At 43.1% G+C, this 22,697-nt stretch overlaps 1 protein-coding gene across 1 annotated transcript in view; it reads right to left on the reverse strand.

Moving 5' to 3' along the window:
- il16 (interleukin 16) overlaps positions 1-22,697 on the reverse strand; it is an 80,288-nt gene that overhangs the window by 13,959 nt on the left and 43,632 nt on the right. The window contains exons 9-12 of the mRNA XM_043677611.1: positions 20,902-21,389; positions 12,943-13,078; positions 10,710-12,216; positions 4,301-4,487 (exon numbers count right to left, since the gene is read on the reverse strand). Of these exons, the coding sequence (XP_043533546.1) occupies positions 4,301-4,487; positions 10,710-12,216; positions 12,943-13,078; positions 20,902-21,389 (2,318 nt within the window). The remainder of the gene's footprint in view (positions 1-4,300; positions 4,488-10,709; positions 12,217-12,942; positions 13,079-20,901; positions 21,390-22,697) is intronic.

The following is a 22,697-nucleotide window of genomic DNA, read 5'->3' on the forward strand; positions in this document are numbered from 1 at the left end:
GCAGGTTGTGGGAATTTGAATTCTAGATTCAAATCTAGACTAATACTTCTCATGGAGGAGTGAGTGTGGCACTGTTTGCAGTGTTAAAATATAGCTAAGACATTAAACTGAGCTTTCATCTGCCCTCTTAAGTGCACATTTAAAAAATCCCACAGCTGCTGTCTTGAAGAGAGCAGTGGGTCAGTGCAATAGAGTGTCTTGGTACATCAACTTTGGGGACTGATTAAGAAGTAACCGAGTCGATGTGTGACTGGAAAACCACATAGCTTCAGAACAGGTAAAAGAATGGCAGGTTTCCATTCCCAACAGACATTAGTGAACTGATTAGGTCTTGCCAACAGTCTAGAATCATAGGATCCTTATAGTACCACAAGAGGCCATTCAGACCATCGAGTCTGCACCAACCCTCCAAAGAGCACCCCCAGCCACACTCACCTCCCTACCCTATCCCTGTAATCCCACATTTCCTAAGGCTAACCTACCTAGCCTGCACATCCCAGGACACTCTGAACAATTTAGCATGGCCAATCTGCCTAACCTGCCCATCTTTGGACTGTGGGAAGATACCTGAGCAACCAGGGAAAACCCAGGCAAACACGGGGAGAACATGCAAACTCCACACAGAGTTGCCTCAGGGTGAAATCCAACCCGGGTCCCTGGCGCTGTGAGGCAGCAGTGCTAACCACTGAGCCAGTGTGCTGCACCAAAACTGGCAATTTGTTTTCATTGTTATTAGCATGACCTTGTACTTACAGATTTGGGCACCATGTTTTTACATTAGTTAGTTTTTAGATTAGATTCCCTACAATGTGGAAACAGGCCCTTCGGCCCAACCAGTCCATACCAACCCTCTGAAGAGGAACCCACCCAGACCCATTTCCCACTGACTGATGCACCCAACACTGTGGGCAATTTAGAATGGATAATTCACCTGACCTGCACATCTTTGGACTGTGGGAGGAAACCGGAGCACCCGGAGGAAACCCACGCAGACACGGGGAGAATGTGCAAACTCTACACAGACAGTCGCCTGAGCCTGGAATCGACCCTGGGACTCCGGTGCTCTAAGGCAGCAGTGCTAACCACGGAGCCACTGTGCTGCCCACGGTTGAAGACAAGTGCCAGACAGAGAAACTATTCCTGCTTGCAAGAGGATTGAGAACCAAAGAACTCAGTTTTAAAGTGTTTGCAAAAGAAGCAAATGTCAGATGAGGAAAGGAAAGGAAAAGCTTTGACAGTGAGTAGTTGGGGTCTGGAATGCGGTGGCTGAGAGGGTCATGGAGGAAGGTTCAACTGAGGCTTGCAATAGGCCATTGGATGATTAACAAATAGAAACAATGCAGTGTTACAGACAAAATGCAGGAGTTTGGTAATAAGCCAAAATGCTCAGACACAATGGGCGAAATGGCCTCTTGCAACATCTTAATTCTGCAATTCTGTACTCTCCTCACACTGTCAGAGGACCTTTAGCACCATCCTGAACCATCAGAACAGTCAATAAGGGGCAAGCTTGCAATTTCAATAGTGTAACACATTTCAGCTCTCCAACTGAGCATTAATCTAGATTACAAAATACCCTTCTCCCACCTAGAGTTTCTGTAGAAAGTGAAGAAATATCATCTTAGCCAACACTGCTTACATTACAGAGGAATACAAAGAACTCAGAAACGGGTCAACCATCCAAGGTTGGTTATGTGGCACACAGCTTCCTCCCATTCTGCTTCATCTCACATGGTTTTTATTTAATCAGGCAACAGAATAGACATAGAATCCCTCCAGTGTGGAAGCAGGCCTTTCAGCCTGCAAGTCCATGCCAATCTTCCAAAGAACATCCCACCCAGACCTCTCACCATCCCATTTCCACATTTCCCATGGCTAACCCACCTAGTCTACACATCTTTGTATTGTGAGAGGTGACTGGAGCTCCCAGAGGAAAACCACACAGACACGGGGAGGACATGCAAACACCACATGGGCAGTCACCCAAATTGAACCCAGGTCCCTGACGCTGTGAGGCAGCAGTTCTAACCACTGAGCCACTGTGCCCAGTGTGATGTGAGCATCACTGGGCCAGCTTTTATTGCACATCCTGAACTGCCCTGGAGAGGATGGTGGTGAGCTGCCTTCTTTATAACTGCTGGAGTCCATGTGGTGTAGACATACCCAGAAAGCTGTTAGAGAGGCAGTTCCAGGATTTTGATACAGTGACAGTGAAGGAACAGCAATTTTTTTCCAAGTCAGGATGGTTTGTAGATTGGAGTGGAATGGAGTGTCCTCATATATCTGTCAGTCTTTTTCTTCTAAGTGCTAGAGACTGCAGGTTGGGAAGTGCTACATAAGAAATCTGGGTAAGTTGCTGTAGCACATCTTGTAGACGGTATGCATCACTGCTACTGTGTGTCGGCAGATTAAGGAGTGAATGTTGAAGTATTAACTATCAAGCCAACACAGCAAAAAAAAAGCATAGTGCATGAAAAATAACTCATAGCTCAAAGCACTTTGAAGACAATCAACAAAAGATGTGATAAGGCAATGTATAAAAGCAATTTTTTCTTTCTCTCTTTCCTTCTCTGTCAATTGATTAGATTTTTAGATTACCTACAGTGTGGAATCAGGCCTTCGGCCCAACAAGTTCACAACGACCCGCCGAAGCGCAACCCACCCAGACCCATTCCCCTACATTTACCCCTTCAACTAACACTACGGGCAATTTAGCATGGCCAATTCACCTGACCCGCACATCTTTGTGACTGTGGGAAGAAACGGGAGCACCTGGAGGAAACCCACGCAGACACGGGGAGAATGTGCAAACTCCACACAGTCAGTCGCCTGAGACGGGAATTGAACCCTGGTCTCTGGCGCTGTGAGGCAGCAGTGCTAACCACTGTGCCACCCGTAAATTGTTCTGTCCTTTCTGACTCTCACACATTGCAAAGCTTCCTTCTGGTGAGAAAATTACAAATTGTTTGTGAGCAGATTGCATCTTAAATTCATCCAAATATAACTGTTACAGAAATATGTATGGCATGGAAACAGCCTCTTTGGTCCAATTCGTCCATGCTGACTAATTCTGCTCATCATGGTAATCAAATCCTTTACTTCTGCAAGACCAGTGGGACATGAGATAGAGTTTATAAAAACCTGCAAAAGGCTTTAGAAGAGAAGGAGTTTGACATAACAGATGTGTGTACATCACATTCTTGGGCATAACCCTGACCAATCCTACAAATTGCTTTTGCTACCCAGTAAACAAAAGGAAAAACATTTTTTTGTACTGAAATAAAATTGGACGTAACCATCTAAAAAGGTCTATGGACTAAATGCTGAAATGCTTCTCACCAGCCCTGAGTCTTGCTAATGGGAGCACGGATCTATGAATCAGGCCTGGATATACGCATTAATAATTCAGAAACTTTTAGCTTTTGGATGATTTTAAGTGTGAGGATTTTGTAAGCTGCTCTTTCTCAGAGGAATTAAGGCAGGGGTCATTGCTTCCTGCCATTTCATAACTATCAGCAAAGTGGTAGATGGTGAATTTATACAGTATCTGCATCAATTAGGAGGGTGCATTGGAATTAGCACAGGAGAACAAACAAATGATATCAGAAGAAAAAACACTTTCAGTGCAGAGTACAAGTTTATGCATCTTCACTTGTTATTGTTAGGTTTGTTCAATGCGGAAAGTCAGACTTAAAAAGCACCTACTCTTAGTCTATAAAATGTGAATGGCAGCTTAACATTAACAGCTAGAGTAGAGGCCCTCAGGATTTTCACTATAGATGTACTTCTATGACTCTGCTTCCAATGTGGAGCCTTAAATATAGTTCAGAGAAGGAAGCAGCACTCACACTATCTCCTGTGCTCTTATCTAGCAAGACTCCAAAGTGAGAAACTCCACAAGACCACCCCTCAAATATTATTTTGAGATTTGTATATGTTCCTAAACACGTCAGAGAAATATAATCATACTCAGACAGAGAGGGGAATCAGGGATATGACAATATCAAGTTAAAGATCAAGCCAAATAAACTCATCAAGTCTGCGTTATTGCAACAATTCTACTGTTTCGTATGACAAACCAATCTCCAGAGCAGACCACTAGTTTAGTTTATACTCCCATAATTTTGTTGCTAAGGGCCCATTCACAAGAGTAGACGTTACAGGTCCTAGAGCCTGCTCTCAGTATGATCTTAGCTGATCAGCTGCCACAATTCAAAATTTCCCATTATTCTTAAAACGTGCCCCAAAGTCAGTGTTAGCCAATTGCCAGGGCATTGCACTCATTCCTTCATGGTCAAACCTTTAAGGTCTCCTCATCCAAGCTCTTCACTTCCTCGATCAGTTTCTCCAGCTCGTCTGCAGGCATCGAGGATATGACCGACTGGGCAGAAACACAGGCAGATAACGATGAGGAGCGTTCCCTTTTATCATCTTTGCTCTGATTTTCATCTGTCAGACTGATAGTGCAGACTCGTAATTCTGCAAGACTAGAAGAGGAGCCACACACTCAGTTTAGTTTAAGTTCATTAATGCAGGAGAAAAACACAAGCTTTTACATCAAACTCATAAAACTCATTAAGATTTGTTTACCCGTCTCTTCAGCCAGGGATGAGGACATTGGGTTTAGAATGAGATACTATTGTGCTAACCAAAGTTAAATTTAACTCTCTCAGAAAATTTTTGTCCACTTCCTAAGATAACCTCTTCTACAAGTGCAAAGTCACATTTCTGCCCATTAGTACTCTTAGGTAATTCACATCACAGGGTAACAGTTATCAGGGGTAAATGCTGAAGTTGTGGTAATGTTTCTTGACTATAACCAGAGACCCAAGCTAATGCCTGGAGGACATAAATTCAGATCCACCATAGCAGCTGGTAGAATGTAAATGCAATGAATAAATCACTAATTATAAACTTGTCTGGCAGCAACGGTGGCCATTGTATCTATCATTGATTGTCTTGCTATTCTCCTTCAGGGAAGAAAATCTACATCTTTACTCAGTTTGATCTACATGTGACTCCAATCCCACACCAATGTGGACGGCTCTTAACTACCTTCTGAACTGCTCAATTCAGGGACACAAAGCAAATATGCACAGATCTCAGGAAAGGATAAAGAACAGAATTTGTAATTGATACTACAGTTATCCATTGATTTCTAATGGAGTCACATTACATCTTCTCAAGCAAGCACAACTTTTTCGTGCAGTGATTTAAGTACAGGTCCATAGTTCCTCGAAAGTGGAGTCGCAGGTAGACAGGATAGTGAAGGTGATGTTTGGTATGCTACCGTTATTGGTCAGTGCATTGAGTATAGGAGTTGGGAGGTCATGTTGCAGCTGTACAGGACATTGGTTAGGCCATTTTTTGAAATATGGCATTCAATTCTAGTCTGCCTGCTATAGGAAGGATGTTGTGAAATTTGATGTAGAGGTGCCGGTGTTGGACTGGGATGGACAAGGTCAGAGGTCAGTCGACACCAGGTTGTGGTCCAACAGGCTGATGTGAAATTACAAGCTTTTGGAGCGTTGCCCCTTCGTTAGGTGAGTGAGAGAAAAGCACACAGACACAGAATTGATAGGCCAAGAGATCAATGGGCAGAGGGATCCAAAGATGAGATCATATAGTCTCTCTAACTTAATTAGTTTGTACAGTTTTGGATTACTTATTACTTTGGTTACACCGAATATGTTATTCCAATCATTTGGTTGTTTCCAGCACCACCTTATTTTTATTTTTTTGTAATCATCTTTCTGCCTCATTTAATCGGATTATCGGTCATCCCTTCAGTTGCTATTTAGTTGTTGACACTTTACTCACACCGTATGACACTCTTGATCACCTATATTCAACCTGTTGACCCTCCACTCTTACCCTTTGTCTGATATTTTGATCTCTCTGCCCATTGTGTTTGTGTGCTCCTCTCTCACTTCACCAGACGAAGGGGAAGCACTCTGGAAGGCTTGTGATTTCAAATATATCGGTTAGACTATAACCTGGTGTCATCTGACTTCCAACCTTGTGAAACTTGAAAGAGCTCAGAAAAGATTTATGAGGACGTTGCCAGGGTTGGAGGATTTGAGAGGCTGAGTAGACGGAGGCTGTTTTCCATGGAGCATCAGAGGCTGAGGGGAGACCTTATAGATTTATAACATCATGAGGGGCATGGATAGGGTAAACGGACAAGGTCTTTTCCCCCTGGGGTGGGGGAGTCCAACATTTGAAGGCACAGGTTTCTGCTGAGAAGAGAAAGATATAAAAGGGACCTAAGGAGCAACTCTTTCACACAAAGGGCAGTGCATGTTCAGAATGAGATGCCAGAGGATGTGGTGGAGGCTAGTACAATTGCAACATTTAAAAGATATTTGAATGGGTATATGAATAAGGAGGGTTTAAGATGGAAATGGGCCAAAATGTGGCAAATGGGACTAGACTTATTTAGAATATATGTGGTTGGCATGGACGAGTAGGGTCCGTTTCTGTGCTGTATCACTATCCCTCAGTGACGCTAAGTGTGTAAAATAGGAATCAGATAGTGGGACTATTTACACGGTACATTTAAGCTTATGGGCACCATCTGTGTGCAGGATTCATTCAACCCACAAGCTCCATTTAAATGAGGGGAACTCCCAACATGTGACCACAGGAGTTGACAAGTTTTTCAGTCATTTGTTTGCTCATTGTCAACGTAGCCCATAAACATACATTTCAGACATCAATACAGAAACAAATACAGCGGTTTTATTTATTACCAGCCTTGTGTCAGAACAACCTTCAACTCTAAGGCAGGAGGAAATGGGTTCAAGTCATAGTGCAGAGACTGTGCGCAGTTTCAGTTGACACACCAATGCAGTACTGGAGTGTTGCATTGTCTGAAATGCCAGTTTCCGGATGAGATATTAAACAAAGGTTTTGTCTACTCTTTTTAGGCATCTACCCTGTTAGGCACCCTAGGAATCTTGTATGTTTCAATAAAGTCACCTCTCATTCTTCTAAACACCGAGTACAGGCCAAACCTACTCAGCTTCTCCCCATGTGAAAATCCCTCCATGCCCAGAGTCAGCCAAACTAACCTTCCCCAAAACCAATATCTCTTTTCTTAGATAAGATGACCAAAAACTATTCACAGTACACCAGGTCCAGTCTGACTAATGTCTTGTCTATGTTTTGCAGTCTTACCCTTTTCCATAGCCCATCCCTTTTGAAATAAAACCTAACAGTCCATTTTTCCTTCCCTTTTAGCTGCTAAAATTGAATGCGAGCTTTTTGTGATTCATGAACAAAGACCCCCCAAAATCTCTGTGCTCCAACTTCCTGCTGTCTTCCTCATTTCAATAATATTCAGCTAGTTTATTGTTCTTGCCATGTATGTAACCTCACATCTTCCCACATTATATTCCATCCGCCGAGTTTCTGCCTGGTCTGCCTATATCCCTCTGTTGACACCTGGTGTCATCCACAAACTTGGTTACAGTACATTTGCATCCATCATCTAAGTCAGTAATATACATTGGAAATAATTGTGTCCCGGCACTGATTCCTCTAGCACTATGCAAGTTGGAAATTGCTATTCTGAAAATACCTCAACTTTCTGGTTTCTATTAGTTAGCCAATCCTCTATACCTGCTGATATACTATCTGCAATGGGCTCTTGTCTTATTATGCACCTATATGTACAATTCTGTATTAAATGCCTTTTGGAAATACAAATACATTACAGCTACTGCTTCTCCTGGGTCTATCCTGCTTGTTACCTCCTCAAAGAATTCTAGTACATTTATCCAGCGTGATTTCCTCTTCTTGAAATAATGTTGATTCTGCTTGATTGTATTGTGTACTTTTAAATGCTCTACTATTACATCTTTTATAATAGACAGACTCCTAATGACATATGTTAAGCTAACTGGCCCATAGTTACATGTTTTTTTGTATTCCTCCCGAATTGAATAAGGGTGCTATATTGGCAGTTTTCCAATGCTCTGGGACTGTTCCAGAGTCTTGGAAAAATACAGCCAATGTATCCATTATCCCTTTAAAATCCTAGGATGTAATCCATCAGGTCCCAGGGACTGAATGGCCTTTAACCCCATTAGCTTCTTCCAAGTTTCTCACTCTCAAACTGAATACTAAATTCTATCACGTTATGGCCACTAAATCCTATTTTCTACTCAGATCTTTTTTTTAAAAACAAAATCTGCCACATTAGACATGCCCAGACCCAGCTAGTCAGAGCAGCAGCCAGAGTGCAGTAAGCCTGGGTGTATGGCAGCAGCGGAGTTTCTCAATAAAAAGCCTGAGAGTTGAGGCCCATATTGAGCTAAGCAGATCAGCAGCTAAAGCCAACAGGAACCCTGTGAGAGTTCACAAGGACTGATGAGAGTGACCTTAGTGCAAAGCAGAGAGCTGATTGGTTATTAATGGTTAAAGTGTTTTAGTTCTTCACTTTAAAGCTGTATTAAGGAAAGGGAAGGGTTCTAGTTTCTTTTTAAAAGAAAAAAGTTAATTAATTTTCTACTTGGCTTTAAATTTAGGGTAGGACTATTTTAACTAAGCAGATGGTGGGGAGCTCATTGTCCTATGTTGCACAGCCTGTAGTATGTGGTATGTTTAAGCCAATCCTGGATGACCACATCTGCAGCAAGTGTCATCAGTTCAGCCAGTTTGGGTGAGGGCTAGAACCACAGTAGCTCATTGGGGAGCCTGAGAGTTATGTGGAGAGCGTGTAGTCACCCTTCAGCTTAAGAGAGGGGATCAGTCGGAAGAAGGGAGGTAGTCAGGCAAAGTCTAGTGTGCATCCCACTCCAGAACAGCTTTTCTGGCAAAGCAGGGGAGTGGGGCTAATCAACCATGATCTCATTCAATGGCAGGACAGGCTTCAGGGGCTGAATGGCCTCCTATTTCTTATGACTGTCACATTTTCCGACATACACCAGCCTGAGGACCTTTGGATATCCTGAGGTTTTAAAAAGTCTTCTATATTTAATTCAGTTATTCATTTCTTTCCTTGATGCTGATGCTCTGTGGGGAGAGGGGTGACTCCTGGGCAGCCCCTTTCTTGATTATAGGGCTCTCCTTCCAGGGGCAGCAGTTGACCAAATCCTTCCTGGGACAAGAAAATATTCACCAAACTTAATAATCAAGAACAGCCTGCTGGGACAGGGAAATCTGTTACCAAGACCACACAGCAGAGAAGGAATGTTGGAGTTTGAATTCAATCACATGGTTCCAGGATAATAGGAACATTCAGGGGTTGGGAAAGAGAATTTGGTCCAGCGATCTCTATGTTCCCATTGTCACCTTTTCACCAAATCCTTTGGTGTTGAGTTTTTCCTGAAATATAGCTCTTTAGGGGAGTAAAGGGCTGGCACAGAGGCTAGCACTGCTGCCTCACAGCACCAGGGTCCCAGGTTCAATTCCAGCCTTGGGCGACTGTCTATATAGAGTTTGCACATCCTCCCTGTGTATGCGTGGGTTTCCTCCCACAGTCCAAAGATGTGCAAGTTAGGTGAATTGGCCATGCTAAATTGCCCATAGGTTAGGTCCGTTAGTCAGAGGGAAATGGGTCTGGGTGGGTTGCGCGTCGGTGTGAACTTGTTGGGCCGAAGGGCCTGTTTCCACACTTAGTAATCTAATCTAAAACATGAATGATTTACTGTGAAGTGCAGTGACTGTTGTACTGGAGATAAATGTGACAATTTTGGATATATTGAGACTCACAATTAACGATGAGGTTACTGATCAGGTAATCTGATACAAAAACAAATAGCTGGAAATGCTCAACAGATCTGGCAGCATCTGTGGAGTGAAATCAGAGTTAATGTTTTGAGTCGAGGGACTGTCAGAACTCTAAACTCAGGAAATCTGAACATTTGGTGGAAATGGCTAAGGGCCAATGTTGACTAAAGGACGTGAGAAAATTTCTAGTGCCTATTTAAGGGAACATTCAGCCAGACAGCACAAGACAAGAGAAAGAGTTGTGTATTATTGCTGTAACATTATACTCCCTATTCTCCAATCCATTTTTCACTCCAATAAGGCATCACTTCAGCAGCAGAAACCGTCAGAGTTTGTCCTTCGGTCACTAAAGCAAAGTCTTGGCTTGATATTACACCCAAACAGTAACATATTTGACAAAGAGAACCCTTCAATAATCACTGCAACATCAGTTTAGTGGCCCTAGTGAGGTTTGATAAGCAAGCATCTGCGTCAGAAACAAATTTAAAACCAATTAAACTGCCTTCTGAGCAGTTTACTAAAATGATTTTGTATTTACATTAATTTATATTAAGTGGTGGTGATATATAAAATTTGTAAAATAGATTATATAAAAGTGAAAGTTTTTGATGCGTTGCCCAGTCAGCAAAGAGGGGTGAATATTATGGTCTGTTATTGGCTTTATTAACCTGTCTCAAAGACCAAGAGGAACATGATTGGCTCTCAGTTGTTCTTGGGAGCCCCCTGGAGGATTCCACAGAGCACTACTTGCAGAGACCAACTTTGATCAGGACATAGGAACTAGTGGCAGGAGAGGACTATTTGGCTCATTCAGCCTGCCCCACCATTTAATACCTTCATGGTTGATCTGTTGCCTCCAGGTTCACTTTCTTGCCAGCTCCCAATATCCCTTAATTCACTGAGACCTCAAAAACGGATTGCAATTCGGGCCAAAAGCTTTGCCCTCCATGATTTGAGTTATTGACACATCCTACCTGAGAGAGAAGCCTTTCTCCAGCTGACAGTTGTTAACCGTCGGTGATGCCAATGGGGATTGATCAGTCCACAATAGGTCCTGGTCGGAAGGAGAGTAAGGAGAGCTAGGGCACGTGTTCCTGGGGCTTCCACACCAAGATCCTGGTGACTGTGGAAATGCAAGTACACTTTTCATCAGAGCATGCGAGACCTGGTTGCTGATGGTGTGTATCTTGTCACTGCTTGCAGACAGCAATCCTTCTCTCATACCTTTAACTTCAAAAACATCATATGAGGAATTGGAGGCTAGTGGGAAGCTCCTAGTTCGAAGGCCAGGTGACTTTACCAGCTGTGACAGTACCTGTGGGGAGCCACATGGAGAGGTGGATAGTTCACTACTCACACTGTTACTTCTCCTTGGACCGCAGCTCGAGTATATCTTGCCATCTCGAGCTTCAGCTGGTACCTCAGCCCCTACCTTCTGGGATACAGTCACTGCTTTCCCATTATCAGGGGGCTGGGTGGCAGGGACTGGAGGTAGAGGCGGTGCTTTAGAATCACGTTCAATACTTGGCGCAGAGACGGTTCTTTCCACGGTTTTAGCTGAAACCGGAGATGGTGAACAAGTGTCCCTTTTGTTCCCTTTGTCCAGGGTGTCAGCACTAGAAAGTGTTTCAAATGAATAGATCCTTTGTTTTATGGACTGGGCTTGGGGAGCTACATTTCGAGATGAACCAAAGCGCCTCTCCTTGCTGCTCTTCGTCATGGTGTCAGGCACCTCCATCCCATTCCTTGAAGCTTTCAGACTTTGGCGGGACCACACTGGCTTGGGGGCAACAGGTGGCCCTTTCTTTACACTGGTCTTTTCTGCTGCTGAAGTAGTGGCACCGCTCTCGGTTTTCAAACCGCCCATTAAAATGCGATTCCTGCCGGCTTCAAATGAACAGGCTGTTGCTCTTCCCTGTAGTTCAGGGTCATCTGTTGGAGATGTTCCTGTTTGATCATTTCTGGATCCTGTAACTTGAGAGCGTGAGGGGAAAGCATATTTGGATGAAGGCTCTGATATTCTTCCCTCTACTGCCGTGTCAGTTAGAACGGGGTCGAGCTGCTTCAAAGTTCGCCCTTCCACATCCTCAGCTGGAGGCAAGCTTTGACTTGTCTCATTTTTATGTGAAGCAATAGATTTGGAAACAGTCGAGTTTGAATTGCTGTTCTCCACAGAACCATCTCCATCAGACAGTCCATTGGTAAACGGACTGTGTTTGCTTTCAGTTCCATCCTGACTTTCTGCTCTTGGAGGGGGAGCTGACTGTTTGGAAAGTCCGTGAGATTGTGCAGTTGCTTGGTTCTCCTCCATTGCGTTATGAACAACTTCACCCCCCGAGTCCTCCATCATTGCAGATATACTTCTCGTTTGGAGGTTTTCGGTCTCTTCAGCAGTCTGCTTGCAGGCTTCCTGTTTCTCCCCCTCACAGCACAGATTCACACACGCCTGCCTTCTTAGCAGTGGCCTTGCTGGGCAGTTAGCTGAATTGCAAATGCACTGAATTAGTAAAATCACTCTAAAGCCTATCATGATGACATTGCATAATGCTGCAAGCTTAGAACCAAGCCCGGCGAGTGTGATGGTGGTATTTATCTAAATCCTCTCTTTAAACCTGGCACACAGTGTCATTTTGTAAACGCCATGGATTGGTGATTGATGGGGGATTGGTGGTGAAAGAGGTCACCCACATTCAGAATCTTAGAACCAACTATAATGCAAAGCACTGTCCATCCGACAATTTAAGTAAAACACTCCCCAGCAAAAAAAACGTCAAACCAAAGCAATTTAAAATTCCGATGTGTTAATCGCTGTTGCATTACGTGTGGTTCTACTGTCACTATTAAATTGTGATGCAGGAATATGAAGTGCAATGTTATTATATCCCTTAAATCTTCTGAAATTGATAATGGGAACTTGCTACTTAATTTAACAATGCCATTTTTAAACACAGCTACTTAAATTCTATCACTTAATGAAAAACCCACACTCTGTAAAGTTCCGTCTTGTTTCCTGTGACTTGACATGCACAGTTTCACATTGTCAATTTTTTCAGCTGTCTGAAATTGAATAACTTCAGATGTTTAAAATTTACATATTAAAATATTTAAATATTAAAATTTACATATTGAAGACAAGCATTATGCCTCACCAGCATTCCCCTCCCAGCAACCAAATCTAATGCTCGGTCATTTCAACAAAAATAATACCTTGATTTGCTCCTCTTAATTCAAGCCAATTTGAGTCCAGGACAGTTAAATGCTGATCTCCAGCCAGTCCTGACGTGAGGAGGTTGCTGTCAATGTAAACTGCTTTGTCCTCTCGTGGCTTCTGAGTCTTTATTTCCTGTGAAACAAACAGGAAACTCGCATTTCAAAGGTACTTACTGTCAGTTAGTGACAGAGGATTGCAAAGGTGCTCGATTATTATCCACTGAGTAGGGAGCTGAGAGAAGGCTGATCACTTGGACTGGCAACTAAACCCTTCTGGCTTGTTCAATGCGTGTTTGGACAATGAAATGTATCTGGTCCTGGCAAAGGGCTGAACAAAGTTGCAACATTCACCAATACAAAAGTTAAAAATCACACAACACCAGGTTATAGTCCAACAGGTTTATTTGGAAGCACTAGCTTTCAGAGCTCATTGGACTCACCACATCTTTTTATCATTTGCATTATATCATAACCATTTAAGCTTACTGGCTCGCTCAGTGATACCACTTACTCTGAGTCATAGGTTCAGGCTCTGCCCTGGATCTTGAGCATCACAACGATGTGTCTGTGTAGTACGGAGAGTACCTTGCATCAAGCCGGACAACATGGAATCAAACTCTTCTGTCCAACTTGTCCATGCTGACCAACTTTCCCAAACTAAACTAGCTCCACTTCCCTGCATTTGGCCCATGTCCCTCCAAACCTTTCTTATTCATGTACCCATTCAAAGTTTTTTATAAAATGGTGTAACTGTACCTGCATCTACTACTTCCTTTGGAAGTTCATTCCCGCATATGATCCACCCTTTGTGTGAAAACGTTGCCCCTCAGGTTTCTTTTAAATCTTTCTCCTCTCACCTTAAAAATATGCCCCCTAGTTTTGAACTCTCCCAACTTCGGGAAAAAGACCTTTGCCATTCACCTTATTTATGCCCCTCGTGATTTTATAAACTGCTTTAAGGTCACCCCTCAACTTTCTACGCTCCAATGAAAGAAGTCCCAGCCTCTCCAGCTACTCCTTCTAACTCAAACTCTCTAGCCCTAGCAACATCCTGGTAAGTCTTTTCTTTACCCTCTCCAATTTACTGAATGTCCTTCCTATAGCAAGGGGACCAGAAATATCCACAGGGCTCCAAAAGGGGCCTCACCAATATCCTGGACAATCTCAACAAGACATCCCAGCTCCTATATTCAAAGGTCCGAGCAGTGAAGGGAAGCGTGCTAAATGCCTTCTTTACCACTCGGTCTACCCGTGAAGCAACTTCTAAAGAATTACAAACCTGCATCCCTCGGTCTCTGTTCGACAACACAACCCAGGGCCCTACCATTAACTGTGTAAATCCTGCCCTTGTTTGTTGGACCAACATGCAATACTTTGCATTTATACAAATTAAACTCCATCTGCCACTTCTCAGCCCATTGACCCAATTGATCAAGATCTCTTTGTAATCTTAGATAACCTTCTTCACTCTCCACTATACCACCAATTCTGCTGTCATCTCAAACTTACAAACTACGCCTCCTAAGTTCTCATCCAAATCGTTTATATAAGTTACAAACCAGCACCCAGCATCGATCGCTGCAGAACACTGCTGGTCACAGGCATAAAGTCCAAAAAACAACCCTCTACCACCACTCTCCTATCACTAAGCCAAGTTTGTATCCAATTGGCAAGCTCTTCCTGAATCCCATGAGATGTAACTTCACTAATTTGCCAGGCAGAACCTTGTCAAATAGAACATAGAACATAGAAGAATACAGCGCAGTACAGGCCCTTCGGCCCTCGATGTTGCGCCGATCCAAGCCCACCTAACCTACACTAGCCCACTATCCTCCATATGCCTATCCAATGCCCGTTTAAATGCCCATAAAGAGGGAGAGTCCACCACTGCTACTGGCAGGGCATTCCATGAACTCACGACTCGCTGAGTAAAGAACCTACCCTTAACATCTGTCCTGTACCTACCACCCCTTAATTTAAAGCTATGCCCCCCCGTAATAGCTGACTCCATACGTGGAAAAAGGTTCTCACGGTCAACCCTATCTAAACCCCTAATCATCTTGTACACCTCTATCAAGTAACCCCTACACCTTCTTTTCTCCAATGAAAACAACCCCAAGTGCCTCAGCCTTAGCTCATACGATCTTCCTACAATACCAGGCAACATCTTGGTAAACCTCCTCTGCACCCGTTCCAGTGCCTCCACATCCTTCCGATAGTATGGCGACCAAAACTGCACAAAATATTCCAAACGTGGCCAAAATAAAGTTCTATACAGTTAGAATATGACTTGCCAACTTTAATGCTCTATCCCCCAAATAGTAAAGGCAGGCATGCAATATAACTTCTTGATCATTTTATCCACGTAGGTTCCCACTTTCAAGGCACTGTAGACCTGTACAGCTAGATCCTTCTGTTTGTGAATGCTTCTAATGGTCTTGCCATTTATTGCATACTTCCCTTGTGTATTCGATCTTCCAAAATGCATTACTTTATGTTTTTCCAGATTAAACTCCATCTGTCACTTCTCCACCCAAGGCTCCAACCTAACTGAAATAACTCCACAGAAGCAAGTATCCTGTCATCAAATCACCCTTCATTTACACATGCATAGCACTTGATACCACTCTGTTTCCTCAGAGAGAACTCTTAGAGTGACTAGCACCTCTGGCACTCTTTGTTTATATCTGTCAGCCAGGATTCCCTACCTGAACCAGCTCAATAGCCCCAATCAGGGAACTCCTATTCTATGATGTTTACCGGCTAACCTCATTACAATCACTACACTATTTATACCCTGCTGTATCCACTGACAATCCTCCTCACTGTTCACAGCTTCCTCAAACTTAGTGTCGTCCACAAGCTTACTAATCAGGCCACCTACGTTCTGCTCCAAACTATTTATATATATTACAAATAACAGGTAACAACACTGATCTCTGTGGAACACCACGAGTCACAAATCTTCAGTCAAAGAAAAACCCTTCTACCAATATTCTCTGTCTTGTATTACTAAGCTTCTGTATCCATCTTACTGTGGATCCCACGTGACTTCATCTTTTGTATTAAATTGTCATAAGGGACTTTGTAATACATCTTACTAAAGTCTGTATAGACAACATCTACTGCCCTGCCCTCATCAGTCATTTTTGTCACTTCCTCAACTTCCCACTACTATCCTTGACTGGACCTATTCCTACCCTAGTCATTCTTTTATTCCTGACATACCTATAGAAAGCCTTAGGGTTTTCCCTAATCCTACCAACTAAGGACCTTTCATGTCCCCTCCTTGCTGCTCTTAGCTCTCTCTTCCTGGCTACCTTATAACTCTCAAATGCTTTACTAAAGTCTATGTAGACATCGTCCATCGCTCTGCCTTCATTAATCTCAAAAGAAAATTCAATCAAGTTTGTGAAACAGGATTTCCCATTGACAAAACCCATGCTGACTATTCCTAACCAGTCCTTGCCTCTCCAAAATGCATATAAATGCCAAATGTCAGAACCCCCTCCAACAAGTTACCGACTGTGGATGTCAGACTCACAGGTCTATACTCCCCAGGCTTCTCCTCACATCCTCTCTTCAATAAAAGCACAACATTAGCCACAGTCCAATCCTCCAACAGCTCACCTGTGGCTGTAGATGATACAAATATCTCTGGGGGGCTCACAATTTCTTCCCTAACTTCCCACAATGTCTTGGGATACACTTGATCAGGTACCGGCCATGTATCCACCTTTATGTTTTTTAAGACCTCCAGCACCACTACTTCTGTAATGTGGACTGTGTTCAAGACATCAATATTTATTTCCCCAAGTTCCTTAGTCTCCATTTCTTCCTCCCCAGTAAAGACTGGTGCAAAATATGTTATCTTTCCCATCTCCTGTGGTTCCACACAGAGACAACCTTGTTCAGCTTTAAGATGGCCCTTTCTCTCTCTAGTTGTTCTTTTGCTCTTAATGTATCTGTAGAAATTTTGGGATTATCCTTAACCTTATCTGCTAAGGCTATCTCAAATGCTCTTTTGTTCTCCAGACGTTTCCCTCGAGAATGCTCCTACATCCCTTATATACTCAAGAGATTCGCTTATTCTCATTGTCTACCCCTAATATAGGATTCTTTCTTATTTTTGATCAGGGCCTCATTATCTTTATTGATCCCTTGTTCCCTACTGTTATCAGCCTTACCCTTCACTCTAACAGGAACACGATGCCTCGGAATTCTCATCATCTCCCGTTTGAAAGCCTCCCATTTGCCAATCATCCCTTTACTCGGGAACAGTCTACTCCAATCGACTCTTGAAAGTTCCTTCAAGAGTTGATTTATTCTAAGTCAGAACCTTAACGTTTGTATGACGCCTACCCTTTTCCGTACTATTTTATTGCAACATGAGAATTGTCACCTTTCAGATAACCAGTTAAACAGAGACCAAAGTCTTGGGTGGGCATGAACAGCACTGTCTGAAGAGGAGAGGAGGTGTTCTCCCCCGTGTCAAAGCCAAGATTCATGACAAACAAAGATTATCTGGTTGTTATCACTTTATGGAAATCTGATCAATGTGCACAAAAACTCCTAGTTGAGAATACTGACTATACTTCAGAAGTACTTCCTTGGCTGCCATAATTCCTGGATATCCTTAAGAGTGCTTTCGAAATGAGAAGAAGCCAAGAAGCTAGCATTCCATGTCTGAGACCCCCCCACCGAGATTCCTGGATTAGGAAAAATCGAAAGAAGTGCTGAAACTTCACGTCAATTTCACTGCCTGGAATTCACATGGACCTTTCCTCCTGGCCTCATGAGGATAACATGCGGAAGGTAACAAGTAGAAATTGTGCCTTTGGAAAAACTCAAGCTCTGATTGTGTAATCAATCTAGGACTACTACCTAAAAGGGCCACTAAAAACAAAATCAGTAACAATTTCCAAAAGGAGTTTGCAGAAGGAAAGGTTTTCAAGATTATGGAAAAGGATCAGGAAAGTGGCCTAATTAAGTTGCACCACAGAAAAGTTAGCACAATCACCAAGAGTGGAATAATTATGGCAAATGATGTGGAGGTACTGGTGTTGGACTGGGGCAGACAAAGTTATAAATCACACAACACCAGGTTTTAGTCCAACAGGTTTATTCGGAAGCACTAGTTTTCGGAGCGCCGCTCCTTCATCAGGTGGTTATGGCACACTTTCCAGAGGGGAATCTCACTCTTTCCATTGAGTGATGGTAATGATCTATTTTGTACCCAATCATAAGGAACATGCATGCAACCTGCAAAATTGCAACTCGTCTCAATTTAGTCGTTTTTGATTTAACTTCAACCACATCAAACAGTGCAGCAGACTCCCACATTAAGTTCCCTGGCTTATCTTCGGCCTTTACATTTTCACAAGTATATCGGAACTAGTGTAGCAAAATTATTTGGTGCAACAGCCCTGTCACTCAGGGCACGCAGAAACCACACTGAATACTGCTTTTACATGGCTAAAGGTCAGCCTGAGTGCAGGTACACTTGAGAAAAACATCCTATATACCATTATGTTAGCACACTGGCACTGACTGGCTATATTAGTTACATGTACTTAAGTTGCCAGTTATCATTTAGTTAATTTTTGTGCTAATGAAACCAAGGGATTCTGGCACCAGGAGTAAGTAGATCACTGGGAGCCAGCACCACTGTCTCACAGTCATGCTTCTAGGTCACAAATCTACATCCGACAAGTGGTTTCGAGATAGCAGAATGAGAGAACGTTGTGCAGAGATGTCATTCATGCCCAGCAGTCCTACTCTCACAACTCAAACAGGAAGCTGTGAGTCAATGTCCTGGGCTCTCCAGGTCCAAGTTTCAATGAGAACAAGAGTGGAGAGGAGCAGCATAGCCACCACAAAACACCCTTTCCACCAGTTAAGGATGTGTATTTAGTAGTTTAGATGTCCCACACAGTCTCTTTGACAGCTACTGTGAAAAGGGTGAATACACAAGGCACTTGTGACAGCTGTTTGAGGGGAGTAGGGTGCCAGTTGGTCAGGAGACTGGCAGGGTGTCAACATGTGGGTGGGTGGGTGTGTGTGGTAAATGGATGTGTATATCTGTGTGTGTGTGTGTGAGTATGTGTGAGAGAACATATGTGTAGAGTGTGCGCGAGAGAGTGCGCGCGAGAGTGTGTGAAAAATGTGGGTCACCTTTTGAATGTGCATCAGTATGTGCCACTGTATGTTTGTGGGTCACAGAGTGTCACAGAGTGTCAGTGTGCACATGTCGTATTAGATTAGATTACTTACAGTGTGGAAACAGGCCCTTCGGCCCAACAAGTCCACATTGACCCGCCGAAGCGCAACCTACCCAGACCCATTCCCCTACATTTACCCCTGCACCTAACACTACAGGCAATTTAGCATGGCCAATTCACCTGACCTGCACATCTTTGGACTGTGGGAGGAAACCGGTGCGCCCGGAGGAAACCCACGCACACAGTTTAATAGTTATGTGGGAGTTTTATTAGCTTTTTAAATCTTTAACCTTCCTGGAATAACAGTGAAGCTTAAGTGAAGTCTCTGAAATCTTCAACCCTAAAAAGGGTTTTTAATCAGACACACAGTAATTGCATCAAGGAAAATTCCATTTTCAGGGAAATCTACTTTGGTAGGAAAATAGCCATTACAACACATTTGAGACTAAGTATTGAACTTTAAAAGACCTTATGCCCTTGTTCATTAGTCACTCCAAGTTGACGTATAGGTTTAGCAAGCAATTAAGAAATGCCTTTACTACAAGAGAATTAGAGTGAAGAAGATCGAAGGTGTTGTTTCGGTGCTGTATGACTATGCCATCCTGCAAACACATAGATCCTTGCTGAGATCATACCTACAATATTTAGTGCAGATTTAAAAAAAAAATATTAATTTATGGGGATGTGGGGGTCGCTGGCTGGGCCAAAATTTATTACCCGTCCTTAGTTGCCCTTCAGAGGGTGGTGGTGAGCTGCCTTCTTGAACCATCGCAGTCCATTTGGTGTGAGCATTTGGTAAAGAAATGGCATTATATTTCCAAATCAAGATGGCGAGTGGTTTAGAGAGGAATTTGTAGGTGGTGGTGTTCCCATGTATCTGCTACACTTGTCCTTCAAGGTGGAAGTGGTTATGAATTTTGAGAGGTACTATCTAAGGAGCCCAAAAGAATTTCTGGAGTGCATCGTGTAACTTGCGTTTGGTCTCCTTGTCTACAGAAAGATGTACTTGCAATGAAAGCTAAGGAAACTAATCCCTGGCCTAGATATATTGTCCAATGAAGAGAGATGAAATGACTGGACCTACACTCCCTGGAGTTTTGAAGAATGGGAGGGGATCTCATTGAAACATACAACCTTTTTACAGAGCTCAGCAGGGTAGATGCAGGAAGGGTGTTTCCCCTGGCTGAGGAACTATAGATCCACGCCTACAATCTTGGAATAGGAGCAGACTATTTAGGAATGAGGTTCAGAAGAATTTCTTCACCCAGATGGTGGTGGACCTTCGGAATTCTCTACTCCAGAGGCTTTGGAGGCTCAGTCACCGAGTGTGTTCAGGCCAAACATTGAAATATTCCGACAGAGCAAGACCACCAAGGGATAAGGGGACAGGATGGGAAAATGGTGTTGAAGTGGAGGATCAGCCAAGATCAGATTGAATGGTGGAGCAATGGCCTATTTCTACTCTGAGTTTCTCACATCTTATACAATGCACCTCACTGAGACAGACAGCTCTTTACTTGATCAAAATCTCAGGTGATGCTGGCCAACTAGTGAGAGCTAGGGTAACATTTTCCACTCATCACCTTGGTATAAAGAAGAATCTAACCCCTTGTTTAGTTGATCTCTTACCTGAGAGTCAGCAGTCATTATTGAGTGAAACCATGCAACACCTATTGATTGGACCCTTTCAATGAGTTCATGCACATATTGAGTTGTAAATCTGTTTGGTTCCTACCTGAGAAAGGTCATTCTGAGATGGTCCATCCTTTGTGTGCATGTGGAGACCTCCATTCACTTCTATAGCAAGTTGGTCTTTCTGCAGACTGGTCCCAATCCTTGGTGGAGGGGTTTGTGGACACATCCTCTTTGAATCATTAATGTTTCTTTCCATCATTTCTGCGGCACACTTATCAAGCTCTTTAATTTTAGCTGAATGTAAATCCTTAGTGGAAGTGGGAGAGTATTCTGGTCCATTTGGTGATGTGAAGCCAAGAGAGTCAGTGTGTGTGCCCATTTGACCATCAGAGCCAGGTATTCCTGTCTGGAAGCCTTTGCTGTGGTTAATGTAGAAGATAGTGCCACTGTTTGTAGTCGGACTATTGAAGTAACTGCTGTCACTGCTCGAACGTGTCATTGGCTTCTGCGATTTTTTGGTGAAATTTCTGTCTGTGTATCTCTCCCACATTTGCTTTCTGTGGAAAGGGATTTCATTTCTCCTTTGGTCTTAAAAAGAGAGAGTTACAATCTCAGTGAAGCTATGGAAGCATCTCAAATAAACACATTATAATGGCTAGGGTCTTTTTCCATAGGGTGGGGGGGAGGAAGTCCAAACCTGGAGGGCATGGGTTGAAGTTGAGAGGGGAAAGATTCAAAAGGGACCTGAGAGGCAACTTTTTCCACACAGAGGGTGGTGCGTGTATGGAATGAGCTGCCAGAGGAAGTGGTGGAGGCTGATACAATTACAGCATTTAAAAAGTATCTGGATGGGCATATGAATAGAAAGGGATTAGAGGGATATGGGCCAAATGCTGGCAAATGGGACTAGATTATTGTCGGCGCAACATCGAGGGCCAAAGGGCCTGTACTGGGCTGTAATGTTCTGTGTGTTCTATTAATTTAAGATTCCGGTCAGCATGGATGTGTTGGACCGAAGGGTCTATTTCTGTGCTGTCCAACCCCTGACTTGCTAAGATGGTCAGATTCCTTCCAACCTTTGTGCAGACGGGTCAGAGTTAATACCCGAAGTGGAAAAGATGGAGCACTGAACACATTTAACCTAACACTTCAGATGCTGTGACTAAAAATTGTTGAAGCTCAAAAATGTGGTTCTTTCATTAGAAACAGTCCAGAACATTCAATAGAACGCTTCAAATGTTCCAGAAGAACAGATTGTTGAGGAGCATAGATGGTAATCTAATATTTGCTGGGCTAGCTGAAATGCAATCCCATTCATATTTCATATGAAGCCCAGTGATGAACAAATGATTAGAAAAGTCATGAGTTTTAAAGTGTTTCTCTGTTAGACTGAAGCAGTGTGTTTAGATTATGGCTTTGTAGCTCAGCAGTAATGGACTGAACTGTCACAGTAACTCTGGAAAAGCTGAACTTTTGCTTAAAACAGGCAGAGTGGACTATTTTATCAGCTGAATACAGTTTCCTGGGTGACACAAAAAGTGGTGATCAGTGAGCTGACAGCAAAGCGTGTTAAAGGCAAGAGAATATGCCTCTGAGCCGGGAGATGCAAGCAAGTCTTAATGAGTTAATTGGTCAAACTGATGTGGAAAATATGGCTCATTTGTGATGTGTGCCAATGACCAAATTGGTCATCTAATGGAGATTGGACAGTATAAGTTTGAATGCTCAACCTCTCTATATAGAAAGAGGATAAAAAAAAGTTTGCCTTTGAACACTGTTAGCTGGCTCAGGAAGGAGGTTATCTGATAGAGTTAGGACGGATCACCCATTCTGGTCTGATCCTCGAAGATGTCCATGTAAGAATGTTCACTTGCGATTGTGAGCATTGTATGAGTA

Source organism: Chiloscyllium plagiosum, chromosome 36 (assembly GCF_004010195.1).
Source record: "Chiloscyllium plagiosum isolate BGI_BamShark_2017 chromosome 36, ASM401019v2, whole genome shotgun sequence".
Classification (NCBI taxonomy): Eukaryota; Metazoa; Chordata; class Chondrichthyes; order Orectolobiformes; family Hemiscylliidae; genus Chiloscyllium; species Chiloscyllium plagiosum.